General features: G+C 31.6%; 2 protein-coding genes across 3 annotated transcripts; both read left to right on the top strand.

Annotated features, from left to right (window-relative positions):
• Window positions 1-2,400: 2,400 nt before the first annotated feature.
• LOC112771382 (auxin-responsive protein IAA26) lies at window positions 2,401-5,002 on the top strand. Of its 2 annotated transcripts, none has more exons than XM_025816112.3 (5): window positions 2,401-3,108; window positions 3,480-3,742; window positions 3,978-4,125; window positions 4,535-4,599; window positions 4,699-5,002. In XM_025816112.3, exons 1-5 carry the CDS (start codon window positions 2,804-2,806, stop codon window positions 4,728-4,730), a joined length of 813 nt encoding a protein of 270 aa, XP_025671897.1. In that variant the 5' UTR covers window positions 2,401-2,803; the 3' UTR covers window positions 4,731-5,002. The 2 variants fall into 2 exon arrangements, with proteins under 2 accessions (XP_025671897.1, XP_025671896.1); XM_025816111.3 differs by having other exon boundaries at window positions 2,471-3,108; window positions 4,678-5,002.
• A 14,167-nt stretch (window positions 5,003-19,169) lies between these two features.
• Window positions 19,170-20,191, top strand: LOC112772168 (uncharacterized). Its single transcript, XM_025817056.3, has one exon. It carries the CDS (start codon window positions 19,432-19,434, stop codon window positions 20,026-20,028), a length of 597 nt encoding a protein of 198 aa, XP_025672841.1. The 5' UTR covers window positions 19,170-19,431; the 3' UTR covers window positions 20,029-20,191.
• The last annotated feature ends 12 nt before the right edge of the window (window positions 20,192-20,203 follow it).

Below are 20,203 nucleotides of genomic sequence, written 5' to 3' on the forward strand. Positions count from 1 at the left end.
ACCACTCTCCCAATTGGACCACTCTTTTTTCTTTCTTTTTTTTTTTTTATATTTTAAATGGTTTATTTTTATAAACTTAATTTTAATATATTGATAGTATAAAATATTTTACACACTCGAACAATCATGTATGATTTTTTGAACAACAATGCTAGGGAACCAAGAATGTACCAGCAAAAAATAGCCAAATGTCTCTGGGTGAAGTTAAAATCTCTACGTGAATGGTGCTTATACTACGCATTAGGATGTTTCTTGTACTAAGTATCAGAATGTTTCTTTTTCATATTAAATGGATGTTTTTTTTTATATATTTTATAAATTTTTTTATATACTAAGAATTAGGATTGTTGGAAGTTCCGTGATCTCCGCCCCTATTTCTCCAACATATCATTTAATATAAATAAAATTAATAAAATATAATTATAAATTAGTTAAGTTGTTTACTTTTTGGATGATCACCTTTTGGTTTCATATACTTTTTTTTTTTGAAATGTGAAATGTGGTTATTTTGACAGATATGACATTACGTAATTAGATGCACATGTAAATTATTTTACACTAATAGTGTATTAAAATTAAATTATATTTTTATTTATGAGAAAAAGTAATACAGAATAAGAAGAGATCAAACAAGAAAAGCGGTTCTCCTTTGAGCTGAGCTGGTAGATTTAAGAGCAGATATCAATAGAGAGAGAAGAGAACACTTTATGTCAGAAGAGAAGTAGACAAAGCCAAATCCGAAAGCTAATCAAACGGGAAAGAGAGCATCATGCGTTGGTCACAACTCATCTAAAATGCAACAGCGCCACACCAGATCCTAGTCACCACACTCCAAAAAAATGCACAAGCATTTATTTATTTATTTATTATTATAAAGAAAAATATATTGTAATAAAAAAATTTTAAAATATAATAATTACTGATATTTTAATACTTTTTAATTATTAATCTTAATTATAAATAATATATATAATTAAAATTAACTGTTAAAATGACTAAAAGAAAAGTATATCTGGGTATATTTGAAAACTTTACTATTGTAATAAGATGCAAGAATTTAAAAATGATTGTATGATGATATTGGGAAATGTGGTGGGTAAGAGAGAGAGAGAGAGAGTGCAGAAGAGAACAGAAGAGAGGAGACAAGATCATGGGATGTGCATGTTTTTATTGCAGAAAAGGCCTGCAAATATATAAGTGTGTATATATGGATGATGAAAAAAATCCTCTTCCCTCCATTGCCATCCCATCCATCCATTCTCTGACATCTCAAAAAAGCATACCATACCATATAAATCATTCTTTTAATTCAGCAATCAGGTTTTCTTTTCACATTAACAAACAGCGTTTACTTAGGTGAAAAACAAGTCTACTCCAGGGAGAAACACTGATTAATTAAGACAATTTTTGAGGCAATTAATACTTCCTCTTTATTCTTTTGTCTTATATTTTAATTAATTAATTCATTTTTTTACACTCAAATGTTGACTTTTGTCGTTCCTGTGTGGAAAGAGAATAAAAATAAAATAGAAATTTATTATATACATTTATTTTAATATAAAATTAATAATTAAAAATTATTAAGTTATTATTTATTAAGAATTTTTATTTGCGTACATATTTAAATAGATTTCTAAAATTTTGTGTCTGAATGATTTTATTTTAAAAAAAAAATTATTATTTGAGATCTTTAAATTATATAAAAATAAGACATATAAATTTTTACTGACATATATGTTTTTACTTTAGTCAAATTACTTATTATTATTTGGATAAATAAATTTTAAAAAATGTGATAAAATGATCTATATATATATTTTTTATAAAATTTAAATATCTCTACTCAATAAAATTTTTTTAGAGACGAATACATCTCATATAAAATTTTTTAAGAATCTATTTTGGCTAATTTTATTTATATGAAAAAATATTGGTTTGTTAAAAATAAGTTATTTGGTATAATTATAGGTGGGTGAATATTACAAGTGGAGAGTCAACACGCAGGATGCGTATTGGACACGTGTCAATATTCTGGCCAATACATAAAATGCGTGTTGGACATATTTTTTGTATGAATCTCGCTACGAATCTAATGGAGTATTTGTACAATGTGTACAATAGACTATTTATTTGGCTCAATATGAGTTAAAAAATGAACATTCAAAAAAAAATACTATTAATTTCTCAAATACAATACACACATACTATCCAGAATAACCATCTAGGTATTAGGAATAATAAACATCTAATATCCTACTGAATCGAACATCTCTAAACGGCTAAACCCCATTGTATACATTGTACAGATGCTCTATTGGCTCCCTATATTTCCTCTTTTTGTATATCCACACTAGTGTAATATACTTCAAATATTAATATTCAACCAAAATCTAAAATACTATTTTTATCTTGGTATTAAAAATAATTTGTGATTTAAGTATATATTGATTATGAATTTGTATATAGAGATAGGATAAAGTGAAAAGGAAAGGAGCATTGGGGCAGGAGTGATGAGCAGAGCACAGTAGTAGCATAGTGATAGTGTAGGCATACCAATTAGCATGCTTTACTTGCTGTGCTAAACAACCTAACCTTCTTCTTATCTTACTCCTTTTTATTTCAGACCCTCTTTCTCTCAGGTTGCGTGCCTTATGCTCTCTATTCCTCTTCCCTTCCCTTGCTGTGGGAATCTCTATACCCTTTTCAAGTAACAAACAGAATCAGCGTGCAAATATAACACTTACATTAATACTACTACTACTACTACTACTCCTCTTCATCTCTGTATGTGTGTGTGGCTGCAATGGATGAAAGCTCAAGAAATGATGACATGAAACTTGAACTCAGGCTTGCTCCACCTGGTGCTGAACAACAACAACAACACTGGGGTTTGATCAATGGCATCAGAACAACAACAAAGAGAGATGAATCTTCTGTGCTATCTCTTGGTTACTTCCCTCATGCAACCATAACCACAAAAGGTTCCCCTTCTTCTACTACTACTTCTTCTTCACAAGCAGCAGCACTACCGTTGCATAATAATGCAGACAAGAAAGTTTTCTCTCCCTCTTCTGCAAATACAGCTGTTCCCAACACTTCTCAGAAAAGGTACACTCTTTCATCATAATCATCATAATATTCTGTGGTCCATGCAACCAATAACACACATAACATGCTCTCTCTTCTATTCTCTCTGTTACCTCACCATAGATCTAGCCATAACAAATTGCAGCAATTAACTATCAACAAGTTAATGCTCTCTAGTAGTAGTAGTAGTAATATACTCTAAAGTATTCTCAACAGAAGCAGCTGTTTCTTTTGTTCTGTTATGCTTTTTTTTATGGCTATGTATATGTATGCTTTGATTTGATTTGATTCAGAGATGTCTCTGCCTTCATTTATTATGTTCCTTGGTTATCTATCTACTCTTCACAATGGCATGTGAATTTCTGACCCTCTTTCTGACCCACCATGAACAGAACTGCTCCAGGTCCAGTAGTGGGTTGGCCTCCAATCCGTTCATTCAGGAAGAACCTTGCAAATAGCAGCAGCTCTTCAAAGCCACCTCCTCCTCCTCCTGAGCACCATAACAAGGACTATGGTGGTGGTGGTGGAAAAGGCATGTTTGTCAAGATCAACATGGATGGTGTTCCCATTGGTAGAAAAGTTGACCTCAATGCTTACGATAGCTATGAAAATCTCTCCAATGCTGTGGACCAACTCTTCAGAGGCCTTCTTGCTGGTAACTAACTAACTTGGTAACTTTTATCACCTTTTTTTCAATCCCTGTAGTTGGATATATTTATGGCTAATTAGTTCAATATCTTATATGTCAACCTTAGCTTATAGAGTTATAGTCAATATTCTCACCAAACAAGTAACAAGTTGAGTTTTTTAATTGCCCCTTTAGACCATTTTGTTCCCATTGTGATAATGAAACTCAAACTGATTTGTTTTAATTATTTTGTCTTCATCAGCTCAAAGAGATTCCTCTGGTGGTGGAGTTAACAAGCTACAAGAGGAAGAGAAAGTGATAACAGGTTTATTAGATGGAAGTGGAGAGTATACTCTTGTTTATGAGGATAATGAAGGAGACAGGATGCTTGTTGGGGATGTGCCATGGCAGTAAGAATCTTTTTATCTTTTTATTTCTTTATTTTTATTATATATATTCCATGACCAATCACAAATTTGCATCTTATTCTCTTATTAAAATTCTGCAATAGCAGTAATGAGTCTAGTTAGATTCTTAATGCTAAACCATTAGTGCTTTATTTCAATGTTAATAAGATTAAGATCAGACATGAGAGTCAGACAACCTTTTTTCTCAATTGTTGTGAATAATTCCGAGGCACTACATGCCATGGTATGTCTGTTTTTTTCACATGAATATATATACACACACACTTGTACTTATGTCCCCTCCTAGAAACAATAAATTCCCACTTGGTGATGCTCAATTTATTTAATTATTGGAAAAAAAAATCCTGATTGGTCTGCTAAATGGGTTTATAATTGTTTTCTTTTTTGGCAGCATGTTCGTATCAACAGTGAAGAGGCTGCGAGTCTTGAAGAGTTCTGAGCTTTCTGCCTTTACCCGTGAGATGGAATCTTAAATTATATTCTTATTGATAACATTTATTTATAAATAAATAAATATTTGAAATGTGATTAAAGAATTGTTGGTGTTGTTTTCAGTTGGTGGTAAGCAAGAGAAAGATGCAACTTGACTACTGGGAAGGAAGTTGTTGAAGAATAATGAATGAATGATCTAATTTGAGGTTTTGGTTCTGTGAAGAAGAAGATCATGGAATGAAAAGTAGTTGCTTAATTACATTACATCAACTGAGTAATGTTTATGAATGTGTCTATCTTTTGATTTCTATGAATATTTGAAATGGTTCTCTGGATTGTATAAATAGGGAAACAAAAAGAAAACCAAACGGATGTGTATGTGTACTCATGATTTTGTGTTGAGTAACAATTAACTTCTTTTGCTTTCTTTGCTGCCTGCTTCTATTCATTTCTTAATCCCTTGATTAATGACTTCAATCTTGGTTAATCCACACTACCTATATTCGAGATCAATTTTTTTGTATAACAAATAATTTCTTTATTTATCATTAAAATTTTTTGTGGACTTAAGGTTAAGTGTTTGTTTGGACACCATTATTTTGATAAAAATTTTTTTTTCAATAAAAAGATATTTTTTTATTTTTTAACGTGTTTGGCTAATTTCTAGTAGTAAAAGTAAAAGCACTAGAAAAATAAAAAAAAATATCTTTTTTGAGAAGCTGTAATTTACATTTTTTTTAAAAGATCTTTTTTCTTTAAAAAAAAGATGTTTTTCATGTAATACATACAAAAAAAGTACTTTTATATCGTTATATCCAAACATAATTGATAGATAAAAAGATCTTTTTACATGAGATACACAAATATAAAATTATTTTTACTTTTTCATAAGATCTTTTAAAAAAAGATAACTCGAAAAAAGATATTATTTTAGAAACTCACCCAAACAAGCTCTAAGTAGAGAATCTAAATAATAAAAAATATACTATATGGTATGTCTTTTGAAATTTTGGTTTTTTTTTTTGTTGGTGTTATTGTGCAAATTAAATTATTTTTGGGACTTATTGTAATATGAGTTTAAGTAGGGGCTGATGTGCAAAAATAAAGTTTTTAGGGGAAACTCTCTAAAATTTAAGGTGGCTTATGTAAAGAATCTATCTCATAATAGCTCACCTTTGGGTTGAATTTTAACAAAGCTAAGGGTATAAGAAGAAAAAATTAAGGTATTAACTGAAATTTTAGATACTTGCTTTAATAGTAATATAGTTTCATGGGTTTTACGTTTGCTTCGGGCATCGGTGTGATGTTGAAATTCAACCTTTTCAAAAAAGAAAAACAATGACTTTATATTATATATATTGCTAGGGGCTTCTAAAGGAGGGGCAAATTCTGTGCAATCTAACCCCAAATTACCCTGTTCTAGTAGTCTTAAATAGAGGTGGTAATGGATAGAATACAGTAAAGTTTAGGCTCTATTTTAGTTTTATTCGTAGTTTTAAATTTTTGAATTTAAATTTATTTAAAAAAAATTTTTTGGTTAAATTATATTAGATGAGTCTCGAATTTGATACTTCTTAATAGGGGTGGCAAGCGGGCCTAAATCCGTCGGGCCAGTCTGCGTAACCTGCTAAAAATGCGGGTCGGGCTAAAAGTAAAAGCCTGCCTAACCCGCACCGTTTAAACTGCGAGCTTTGGTGGGGCGGGGCGGACTTCTCCACCGGGCTTAGTGTTTTTTTAGTAAAGGGGTATTTTTATAATTTTTTTGCCAAAACCTAACTTCCTCAAACCTAACTTACAAGAGTATGAAGATAAAAATTGAGTGGTTTGGATTATGTTTAGGTTACTTTGGAGGCAATATTTATAATTATGTTTTAAATTATGTTTATTTTGCTTTGGAGAGAATATTTATACTTATGTTTTGGATGAAAACTTGCTTTATAATTATGTTTATTAGATATTTATAATTACAAAGATTTTGATGTTTAGGAATATAAAAAATATAATTTTTTATGCCTTTAGAAACTATAAATTTATTAATATGATTGTAAAATTATATATATTATTTAGTAGTTAATAATTAAAAAAAAGGAACTTTGGCGGGCTTAGTCCGCCAGCCCACCAGCCCGCAGTTAGGCGGGGCGGGGCGGGCTTCCCCGCTTACCACCCCTACCTACGAAAAAAGAGGACATATCTTATTTGAGCTACAGTTCATTGACCTACTAAAATCTTAAATCTCTATTATTATCCGATTCCATCGGTAAAAAAATTTTTAGCCCTAAATATGATCTTATCATCTGTCACAAAAAGAGGATCAAGACATTTTTTTGGATATTGGGACTAAAACATCTAAGAGAGAGGAAAAAAACTAAATACAAATAATATAGGATAAAGTAGTGTGTGAAATCAATTTGGATTGGTTGAGTGATTAGCTCATTCGTCCGTTTAAACAAGTGTCGAGATTTGAATCTTGCCTTGCATGCAGTAACCCATTGGCTAATAATAAATTCTTAAATGAAATTTAGATCTGCAATGGATTAATTTTTGACCTATTAAATTAGAGATACTGTGAAAAAAAGAATAGAAATAAGTGGCCATTTTTTTGAAAATTTTTGTTAAATTCGAGAATAGATGATTTTAGAATAAAAAAATTAAAATGTAATTCAATATTTTTTTAGCCAAACAATTTATGGGCCTATTACTTTTCTTTAATTTTGTAGAAAAAGAATCCTTCAATAATGATTTTTAAGGTCTTCCGTTGACTACTCGACCAACCCAAATTGATTATATGCATGATGATGGAGTAGGACCGTATGTAGAAATTGGGTTTATGGCGGCCCAAATATGAGACTAAGTCTATGACTCTGTATATGTGGGGTTATAAATCACCTCGTAGGACCAAGTTGGGTTGGTCTAGTGGTTAGCTCACTAGTCCGCTTAAGCAAGTGTCGGGGGTTCGAATCCCGCCTTGTGCATGCAGCAACCCATTGGCCAGCGGCAAACCCTTAAATGGAGCTCAGTACCGCGACGGATTAGTCCTTGACCTGCCGGGTTGGGGGATACCGTGGGAAACCAAAAAAAAAAAAATAAATCACCTCGTAGAGACAAATAACAAAACTTTAACTTTGCGTGACTCAACTGAATATATGCATAGAGAAATTAGGGTAAGATATTTGAACAACTATTAAAAATTGCCAAACAAATATAAATATATAATATCAATCCACCACATGCTGTATTTTAATAGTAGACACAAGTGTATAAAAAACAAGAACCGTATGTTACGTTGATGCAAGATATAAGTCTCACTATTTTATTGTAATTAAGTATGTTTATATATATAAACATGTCATCTGTTATTGTTTCTTGTATGTTCATCTTTTGTCCATAAGCTATAGGGATAAATATATAGCTTGTAAAAGGGACCGGAGTTGGTGTATATAGAGTATATGATCCAGTTTTAGTAGTTGGTTAATCCCCAGTTTTCTGTATATAAAATAAAAATAAATAAATAAATAATTGTTACAAAACTTGCACTATACATACTATATATTTTATTTTTTTAATAAAAATATTACGTATACAAAAAAAATAATTATCAAATCAGCTTTTATTTATTTGCATATAAATATATATTATTATTAAATTATTAAATTTATTTTTAGTGTATATTTTATACAAATAGATTATTTGATAGTTAATTTTAAAATTTAGTGAAAGTTAATAACAAATTATAAACCAAAATTTAGGTTTTGATGGTGTGAGAATAACGAAAGGATAAGAGTAATTTTAGGAAGTAAAATAAATGAGTTTTAACAGGAGAGAACTCAAAATGTTTAATAAGAAATTTTTTGTCGGAAAATTTTATTTTTATTCGTTGAAGTTATAGCATAAAGATACTATATATACGTCTCTAGAATTGTAATTGAAGTCAATAACAATAATAATATCCTTATTCACATCATCTTATAGAGTTAGTTAGAAGAAATCTTTTATATTGTTTTTTCTCTTTACAAAATATATAACGAATGCATTATTGTGAGTAGTGTTCAATTTCATATTACTTTGTATCTATTAGAAGTCAAAATTCTACTGTAGACTCAACAATTGGTATCAGAGCCAACGTTATATTATTCATTATTTGCGTGGTAAAATTCAATTTTGAATATAATGGCTTCTACTAGTGGTAATGTCAAAGTAGGCAAATATGAAATCGAGAAGTTTAATGGGAAAAATGATTTTTCTTATTGGAGGATGCAGATGAAAAATTTGCTTATATTACGAAAATTACACAAGGCACTGGCAGGAAAAGAGAAAAAGTCGGGGGAATGAAAGATGAAGATTGGGAAGAATTAGATCTTGAGGCGCGGACTGCAATAATCTTATGCCTTGAGATGGATGTTTTTTTGGTAAATGAAGAAGCAACTGCAAGAGGCGTTTAGGCAAAGTTAGAGAGTAACTTCATGACGAAGACTCTAACTAACAGGATCTACTTAAAATCCAAATTGTATACATGCAAGATGGAAGAAGGTACCTCAATCCGAGAATATATCAAACTTAAAGGATATAGATGTGAAGGTTGATGATGAGGATCAGACACTCATATTGTTACTTTCATTACCGAAGTCCTATGAAAATCTGGTGCAGACATTGATGCTGGTGGGTGACACTCTGACCATGGATGAGACGAGAGATTCACTTTTAGCGGATGATCTACGTAAGGTTGCTACAAGTATAATGTATCTCCAAATAGAAGAGAGTATAATGATCAAGCATAAGGATTGTTCGCGGCTAGAGGAAGGACTAATGAAAGAGGAAAAGGAAATAAGCGTGGAAAGTCTAGGCCAAAATCTAGACCTCACGCGGAGAGAACATGCTTTAAATGTGAAAACTTGGACATTTCAAAGCAAATTGTCCAAATAAGAAGATAACTTTCAAGAAACGGATCAATGACAACCCAAAAGAAAAACATGAAGCAAGCTACGTCTCAAATGATGAGGAGGACTGCTACTCTGTGACAGAACAATCTTATGAAATCTTCGATAAGTGGATTCTTGATTCAGGAGCATCTCACCATATGTGCCCAAATAGGAAGTGGTTTGCTACCTATCAAAGCATAAATAGTGGCACAGTTTTAATGGACAATGATCATGCTTGTAAAACTGTGGAGTTGGGTACTATAAGAATCAAGATGCATGATGGAATAGTAAGAACCTCAAAGGATGTGAGACATATTCCAGACTTACGGAAAAATCTTATCTCCATAGGTTTGTTGGAGAAAAATGGTTGCAAAATAGTTGTGAAAAATGGGATACTAAAAGTTGTTCATGGTTCTTTGGTAGTGATGAAGGAAGTTCGTCACGGTAATCTTTATTCTCTTTTGGAGACAACAGTCACAGGTGAATCAGTAGTTGGAATCGGTAGAAGTAGAGATCAAACAAATTGCACAAGAATATGACACATGTGGCTTCGACACATATCAGAGAAAGGTCTATCATTGCTTTGTGGACAATGTTTGCTAAAGAATATGAAGAAATCACAAATAGAATTTTGTGAACGTTGCGTGTATGGAAAGGCACACAAGGTGAAGTTTTCTACAAGCAAGCACAAAAGCAGAGAGTTGTTAGACTACGTGCATACTGATGTTTGGGACCCGTCTAAAGTTACTTCCAAGAGTAGTTTCAGATATTTTATTACTTTTGTTGATGATTATTCCAGGTATGTTTGGGTTCACTTCCTCAAGCATAAGAATGAGGTATTCGACATTTTGTATGCGCTCTAATTCTGGGTTAGGCAGAGAGTGGTGGGTGGAGTCGGTTGTTACAACTTGCTACATAGTGAACCGATCTCCACATTTTTCTCTAGATGGAGACACACCTTATAAGGTGTGGTCAGGAAAACATGCAGATTACGAGAAACTCAGAGTTTTTTGGATGCACAACCTATTATCATGTCAAAGATAATAAGCTTGATGATAGAGCTAAAAAGACAATCTTTTTAGGGTATCCAAGAGGGGTTCAAGGATATCGTCTTTGGAGCATAAATGATTCTAAGTTTGTAATTAGCAGGGATGTTCCCTTTGATGAACGATCTATGATAGCTTTGTCTAAAGATACGATGCCAGATGTTGGTGATGTTGGAAAAACTTCAAATACTCAAGTGGTGGAGATAGAGTCTAAATACAACGAATAGATTCTAATAATGTTCAGGTGGAGTATCCTAATGCTACTCGAGATGATGTAGAGGATAAACTTGATCATGAGGAGATTCAGCGAGAAAATGCACATGCATTACAACAGCAGCAGCAGGATTCTTTAGCATCCACTAGGCCAAAGAGGAATTATAAATTCGTTCAGAAGTTCGGGTTAGACAAGCTTCTGAGACATTATGGGCAGGTAAACTTGGTAGATTATGCACTCTCGGTGGAGGATGATGAGTCAGTCACCTTCAAACTTGCTATCAAAGACAAAGATAGAGAAAGTTGGTTGGTCGCCATGGAAGAAGAGATGCAATCTCTCCATAAGAACAAGACATGGGAGGTGGTCCCGTTGCCGGTGGAAAAGACTGCAATTGGTTGTAAATGGGTGTATAAAAGAAAAGAAGATCATACTAAGTTAGATGGTACAAGATTCAAAGCTAAGTTAGTAGTAAAGGGATTTGCATAAAAAGAGGGTGTTGATTACAACGAGATATTTTCTCCTATGGTGAAGCACACTTTCATAAAGGTGCTTTTGAGTCTTGTTGCTCAGGGTGATCTTGAGTTGGAACAGTTAGATGTAAAGACAGCTTTCTTGCATGGTGACTTAGAGGAAGAAATTTACATGTATCAACCTGAGGGTTTCAAGGTTGAGGGTAAAGAAAATCACGTATGTCGCTTAAAGAAATCGCTATATGGATTGAAACGATCTCCTCGACAGTGGTATAAGCAATTTGACTCATTTATGTTAAAACAAGATTTTTCCAGAAGTAATTATGATTGTTATGTATACATTCATAAGCTTTTTGGAAGTGATTATATCTATTTTCTATTGTATGTGGATGACAAGCTTATTGCTTCTAAGAGCAAGATGGAGATAGATAGGTTAAAGGTTCAACTTGGTAAAGAATTTGAAACAAAAGATTTGAGTGTTGCACGAAAAATATTATGCATGGAAATTAAAAGAGAGAGCAGGCCGTAAATTGTTCTTGATCCAGAGAGGGTACATTGAGCGCGTTATTGAAAGGTTTGAAATGAAAAATGCTAAGCTAGTAGTAATACCGTTGGCTCTATATTTCAAGCTCTCTGATAAATAATCTCCCACAATAGCAGAAGATAATGCTTACATGAAAAATGTATCTTATGCTAGTGTAGTCAGTAGCCTAATGTATGCTATGGTGTGTACATGCCCAGATATTTCACTGGCAGTCAGTATTGTTAGCAGGTTCATGGCAAATCCGGATAAGGCACATTGGGAAGCAGTTAAGTAGATATTAAAGTACTTGAAGAGTACCATTGATGACATAGGTTTATGCTTTAGTGAAAAATTATGTCAAATCAGCGGTTTTGTTGATTCTGATTATGCTGGTGATCTAGACAGAAGATGTTCTACGACCGGTTATGTATATAAAATGCAAGGTGCTCCAGTTAGTTGGCGATCGATGTTACAAGCTACAGTGGCACTATCTACTACAGAGGTTGAGTACATGGCAGTAGTAGAAGGGGTGAAAGAAATTGTGACTAAGGGGTCTTCTAGATGATTTGGGGTTTCAGCAAGATTGCGTGAATTTGAGTTGTGATAGTCAAAATGTAATTCATTTGGATAAAAATCAGGTTCATCATGCTCGTACCAAGTATATTGATGTAAGATATCACTTCGTGCGTGATGTTATAAAGAAGACAACATTTCTCTTGTAAAAGTACACACAGATGAAAATCCCGCAGACATGTTGACTAAAGTAGTGTCAGGAAGCAAGTTCCAACACTGTTTAGAATTGCTCAATATTGTTCCATGTTAGGCATGGGATACGAATACTATACTTTGATCGTCCATGATTTGAGTAGATTTCAAATTGTCACCGAGGTTGAGAATTGTGAGAATAAAGGAAGGATAAGAATAATTTTAGAAAGTAAAATAAATGAGTTTTAATAGGAGAGAACTCAAAATATTTAGTAAGAAGTTTTTTGTCGGATAATTTTATTCTTATTCGTTGAAGTTATAGTATAGAGATATTATATATACGTCTCTAGAATTGTAATTAAAGTCAATAACAATAACAATATCCTTATTCACATCATCTTATAAAAAATTAGTTAAAAGAAATCTTTCATATTATTTTTCCTCTTTACAAAATATACAGTGAATTATTATTGTAAGTAGTGTTAAATTTTACATTACTTAAAAGTCAAAATTTCACTAAAAACTTAATAGTTGGTTTAATTTTCCAATATATACTAACTGAAGTTATCTTATAATTTTTACTTATCAAAGAAGAAGAATTGTTATTATTATTCAATCCTAATAATAACATGGTTAATTTTAGTTGAAAAATATCAAATTGAATAATCATCATTAAATAAAAACAACAAATTAAGACTAGAAATCACAAGTCCTTCAATCGTACTCATAAATTTGGATATACTTTCACTCTTATCATCTATTTCGATAATTTAATCCATAAAATTAAACAACTTTTATATTCAAGATTTACTAGTCCATTGATAATTACTAGATATATGCTGTGGCTTATGAAGTTGGAACCGTGTAGAGCATTAGAAGAGAGGTGTCGGCAATTACTGTATATATATATATATGGATCGAATAATTATATTATAAGAAAAGTTTAAAGTGTATCGAAAATATCGATATTTCAGTTATTTTAATCGTTGATCTGAATTATAAAAAATATATATAATATATATTAATTAAAATCAACGATTAAAATAACTGGAACACCAATATTTTCGATACACTTGAAACTCTTCCAATTCATATAACAACATAATCTTAATTTACAGCTCCAACAGTGTGCTCCATCTTCTGTTAGCATTATATGATATGACTGGACATCACAATAATTTAGAACCTCACTCAATTTCCAATGTCAAATCATTACTTCTGTTTTGTGCAACCAATCTTTCCCATTCTAATAGTGATATCTATAATCTATACTCATCATATATATGATCATTGTAAAGAATATAATTATATAGATATAATTAACAAAAAAAAAGTGTAGCATTACATATAGATAGAGAAGGTTTATGAACCTAATTCATGGTTACATAGCTACACTGAATATATATTATTATTATTCAAGTGGATATGTGTAATAATCCTGCTATTAAGATCGTCACATGAACATTGAATGATGATCAAGATAGCTTTTCCTTTTAATATATGAACAGTACTACACATCTAAATCTGGTTGTTAATCAAATTTAATTAAATAAATTTAATATAATAAAAATTAGTTATAATTAACATTATTCAAAATCTTATTATTTAATCAGTTCTAACTAACATTATATTCTAATAATAAATCCTTATCTATGATACTTATTATAGCCCTGAATTTGAGTGGGATATATATACTAATTCATGATCTTTTCTATATTAAGCTGCATTTCATTCTGAATAATACACACTAATAATTACAAGGTGATAATAACGACATGCATGATTAAAACCAAAACAAATAATGAACTGAATACATATGTTTTAGCATTTCAGTAGGGAGCAGTAGCTTAATTAGCATGCATCTTAATTAGCTTCTAATTAATATAGTCTTTATATAAAGATCAAAAGAAACAAATCTTGTATAACTACAAATTAAAGAAAAATATTTTTCAAGAATAATTATCAGTAGACCACAACAAAAAATTAAATTAGAACTCGAATTTCACTCTAATAATTAAAAACTGATATTTTTTAGTGACATGTAATTAAAAAGAAATAAGATGGAAAAAAATAAAATACAAATTAAAAAGCACTACTAATTAATAGATTAGCTTCTAGCTGATCTATACCTACTGGAACATTACATGTTTCTGAGAATTAACCATTACTTAAGGGAAGGAGAAATTAATAAATTCAAGTTAATAAATCAATAAGAGTTCAATTTGTAGGCTTGAATGATGCATCATCATATCTATCATCAAAAACTTGCCTGGCTTGAGCCTGTGTGCCGTAGCTATTAATTAACAACATATAAAGATAGCAATAATCAATCGAAATTAGTAATAATTATCAGATCACACCTATAATAATCATGGATTCATCTTCACCTTCTTCTGTTTTCCTCCATCGTACTTGCCGGACACTAATTTTGCCTACAAAACCCTTTGAATCCATGAGAATCATCATGCTTCATGCTTCTGCAATTTTCTATCTATTGGTTATATATATATATATAGAGAGAGAATGATAATCATATAATGGGTTTGTAACTTTTGTTCTTTGACCCAACCCTCTTCAATATATTCTTGGCCAAACAAGTAATCATCATGTACATGTAAGTGGAAATATATTTTTTTTAATTTTTATTTTGCTTTTGCTTTTGCTTTTGCTAAGCTGCAAACAAAAATATTCATCACTTCTTATTTTTTAAAAAATTTTATGATTTTTTTTTCACGAAAGTGAGCCCTTCTTATTTTCTAAAAATTTTTAAAATAAAAATTTAAAAAATATGTGTTAAGTGGTTATACTTTATGTATTTTTTATATATTTTTACTATAAAATTAATTAATTACAATTAAACTTATATTATTGCTAATAAAAAATAATTTAGGTAACATAAAATACTTGTAATAATTATATGGGAACTCTATATATCTTCATGCAACATATATGGTAACATACATTCTGTGACGTTTAATTTCTTCTGGTAATTATCTATTTATTTATTTGTAAATATATTTCCATTTTGTGCAAGTGGGTCAAGGTTGCAAAACTTGTCAACTAGGGTTTGATTTCTTTGTGGACAATTAAAAAACAAAAGAATATTGGCAACAATTTGGGTCATCACTTTCACCAATATAATAAGTATTCTAATGGGGGAGCCCTTCTTATTAGTCAACACAACCAATCACTATGTCAAGCCTCTGGTCTTGTGTGTATTCTTTTGTACTTTAGAATAAGGTATATAACTTTAGAATTCCGGATTTTTGTGAATAAATATGATACTACATATCAATCACTTAATATAACAATACCTTAATGTTTTTTTTATGTATTATAAATAATTATATATGTTTTTATTTTCTTTTTATTTTTTTGAATTTCGGTTACCAAACAAAACTAATTAAAAAGAAAACAAACCTTGTAAAATAAGAAATTAGTTAGAGCCGCATAATTATATTTTGTAGATATGATTATTAGGCTATTAGCAGTTCCAAATTGTTGATTATAATATAGTATGAACTTCAAGAACATATATGTTACGGACAAGTCCAGCCCAACTAGCCGCCAGGGGTTGGGGCACCACCCCTGACTCAGGCCCAAATCATCCCTCACAAGGAGAATCCGACGGGTCGGTCCCTAACACCCGATCTGGTCGATGCCCGACTTGCCATTTACACGACTCTGTGCACCGCGCCTAGCAAACTGATCGGGTCGGTCTCTTCGGGGCAGCGTCCGAAGGCCCGAAGTCCGAAACGACCTGCTCCTCTCACGTGGACAGGGACAGCTCACAAGCATCCTGGTCAGTGGGTTAGGTCATTTATGGGCCCGCCCAATACAGTATATAAGGGGAGAGGTCAACTCTCCCCCAAGGTATACACCATCTTACCTAATTTAGCTACCATCTCGTACGGACACTGAACTTGATCGTCGGAATGTCCTTGCAGGTGGCCATCCCCCTCGCCCGCTCTACCTTCGGTTTCGCCAGTCTTCAGTTCAAGCCCGAAAACCCGCACCAAGTCATTCCAGGGTCTCACCCTCTCATCCTTCCACCATCTTCTGACCCGTCGAGTACCCGAGATCGTGAACAATATGCATTAAGTTTTCACAGAGAAAAAATAACTTTACTTTTAACAAAAAGGCTATATTATAGTAAATAAAATTTAACTTGTATCAAAATCAATCGTTAATATATAATACATATTAAAATATAAAATATATAATAAAAATAATTAAATTATATATATATTTATACACAAATATATTATTTTTAATTTTAGTGTACAAATAGTATTTTTGCAAAAAAAAATTAGCCACTAATCATATTGAAGTTTACCAAATCTACAATTATCTCATTAACATAATGATTCAATCCTGTCTAAATCCGAACAAGAAGCTTCTATTATTGTAATAAATATTCAATTGTTATATTATAGTTAAAACCAACACTTAAGATTATCTGATCTGCATTATATATTTCAGTGTCATGATTTCATTTTCAAAATGAAATCATTTCATTGTTGTTTGCCATGCAATTTTGATTTAGTTTGTGCTAACCACTACTGCCACTCATGACTACAATTATGTCAATGCCATCTTCATCTTCTTTAATGCAATTTGTGTCGTACTAACCACTATAACTCATCACTACTTGTGTCCATACCACCATCTTTTTTCAAAAAAACATGTCCAGCTCTATAAATTGCAAGAAATTAAATGAAATTGTATATAAAATAAGCTTTATTGAAACAATAATAATGAGATAGACATAGAATAATACAACATTACATTTTTTTTCAACAATAGTGGACCACAAACTCTGCAAATGCCTTGAGGAGAAAACATCAAAAAGTGGTGAATTCCTAATGACACCTGAAGACTAAAAATATATTGAGAGATGATTAAGTTGGGCTTAATTACCGAATCATTCTTTGACCTATAAAATATAGCATTACATAATGGCCTTCTGTGGTAGCTAGTAACATTAGTTTATTTTCCTATATAGTACATACTGAAGATAAATATTTTATCTTCTTTCCCTTTTTAATTTTAAATGTAAAAAATGTATGAAACAAGTTTACACAAAGGCAATGCATTTTGCTAACAATCCATGAACATGGTAATTAGAATTTAGAACATAATCCATCAAATTAGGCAGAAGCTAAGATATGTGTTAGCTAAAAAGATTACTCAGTTCTGTAGTTTATCTTGTGAACAACATATTAAATTTAAGCAAGCAATTTTTCATCAATTCAAACCAAGGAATCAATGAGATTGAATATGTTGTCAAAGTAAAGATCATAGCAAGAATAATAAAGGTAGTGGAAAGCAACAACTACTCACTGGTCCACTTATGTGTAACCTTATTGGTATGAATTAGTACTGTAATAGAAAACAACCAATGTGCTAAGTCTCTCTCCAATTCTTGTCCCTTATAAACTCTCCAGATACGAATCTACAAAAGTAATACAAATCCTATATATGGATTTTAGGCTCTTAATCCAAATATTTACTTCTTGGCTTAAAGAGTTCATATAAAAGCAACTGTGTATTAACACTTAAATTTCTGTACTTAGTGTAATGCTCATATAAATATATATATAATGCACCATTCATGGTTATCACGTTCTTCTCTGACTCCCATGATTACTGATGAGTGTCTTTTACCAACTGTTTTCATCAAGATGCCACCCACCACCATTATCGTGTGACAATATTGCAGACATATACATACATCAATCAATCACTACTACTATATGCTATGCATGTATCAGGTGGTTTAAAACTTTCTGTCTTTCAGAAAATATTATAAAAAAAAATAATATGAACACTGCAGCAGCATTGCAAGAATTTCCAGTTGAGGAAGATTATGAAGCGTTTAGTGATTTGATTATTAGAATCTGTAGTAAATATTAGAAACTGTTTGCAACCCTCAGCTCATGTTTTTGAGTTTTATATCCAAAAAGTAATAATTATTAAGATTAAGATGTTTATTCTAGTATGATTATGTTATGTGACTACAGAGTTTTAAAAAATATTGTTAAAATTAAAGTAATATTTTTTAAAAAATTTTGTTTGAAAAAATTGTTACCAAAATATTAAAAAAAAGGGTAAAGTATATATTTTTTATCCCTTAAGTTTGATAAAAGTTTTAAAAACATCCCTAAGTTTTATTTTGTTTCAATTTTGTCCTAAAAATTTTCGATTTGCATCAAATATATCCTTAACGACTAAATTTTCAAAAAATTTAAGACCAATCTAACAATAATGCATGAAAATTATGCTTAATTTGCTTGTGTTGAGGGTTGTTCTTATGAAATTATTGTTGAATTGGCCTTAAATTTTTTGAAAAATTAGTCGCTAGGGGTATATTTGATACAAATCGAAAACTTATGGGACAAAATTAAAACAAAATAAAACTTAAGAATATTTTTAAAATTTTTATCAAAGACAAAAAGTATACTTTACCCTAAAAAAAATTTAAATTTTAACAAGAAGTACATAGTTACTATAACATAGTCATATTAGAATATATGAGTCTTAATTTATTTTTTTAATTATTTTTAAAAAAATTTAAATATATTTGTTAATTTTTTAAAAAATATTTAAAAGATAAAAATTAAAAAAATATTATGATTTCTAATTATTTTTAGTAAGAAAATTCTGTTAGCAATAATGCATAACTAGAGTAACCTTCAAGAGGCTAACAAAGTAACAATGACAAGGCTTCAATGTTTTCTTGATAAGATATTTTATTCAGGCCCATTTTTTTGTCATATATTGAAGCCCATTTGTTGAGCTTTTTAACAAACATATCCAATATTGGGCTCTACTTCTCTTGAACTATTTTGGGCTTCTACCCTTGGCCCAAAATAAATGCAACATTCGGCCCACTTCTGTAATGTGTACTATGCTATTTTTTCAATCTTTTTCAAAAAAATAGTTAGGGTTTCGTTGTTGCACATCACACTTTACCACAACGATGGCGTGCACGGTTGATTTCCGGTGCCTCGACGAGGGTTTCGGCGGCAAAACCTACAAGCGCAAGCGCGAACAGTCCCAACCCCAAGCTGACGCCGAAGACGGCATCAACACGAATACCAACGAAAATTGCGGCACAGTTTCAATGGAGACCGACGAAGCCGTTCCTCCACCAGCCAAGAGATCCGCCATACCTTCATCCGACGACCCGAACAAGCCGGTGTTCGGGCGGCCGACCTACGATGGAGTGATCGCCGGAAAAGTTTCGGGTCGGAAGTGGAAGCAGGCGAAGAGGCAGAGGGCTTCGTCGGTGCAGGTGAGCAGGAAGGGCACGACGTTCGAGGAGAGGGAGAGGGAGAGGATGATCAAGAAGGCGTATAGAGAGAGGATGACGGAGCTGAAGGAGGAGATTCGCGTGAACAAGGTTGAGAAGAGGAAGAAGAGGGAAGAGAGAGAGAAGAAGAAGCAGGAGAATATTTTGAGATCTGGTACCAAATTTCAGAAGATTACGAACCCTAATACGTTGATGAGAATTGCCAATTCTAAGCAGAGGAAGCAGCTTAAGGTTGTTCCCGATGAGTTTCTCAAGAAAAAGTAGCAAACTTTTTGTAATATGTACTTCTATTTGTTCCTTACCATGAGCATTTCTATATTACCTTGCATTTTGATTTAGGATGGTGTTATTGGAAGAGAATTTTGTAACAGTTTGCTTACTTTTTTTTTTTTTTTTTTTAATATATGAAATTAGTAATTTTGTACTATGGTTTTGACTT

The sequence above is a fragment of the Arachis hypogaea genome, chromosome 18, assembly GCF_003086295.3.
Source record: "Arachis hypogaea cultivar Tifrunner chromosome 18, arahy.Tifrunner.gnm2.J5K5, whole genome shotgun sequence".
In the NCBI taxonomy this organism is placed as follows: domain Eukaryota; kingdom Viridiplantae; phylum Streptophyta; class Magnoliopsida; order Fabales; family Fabaceae; genus Arachis; species Arachis hypogaea.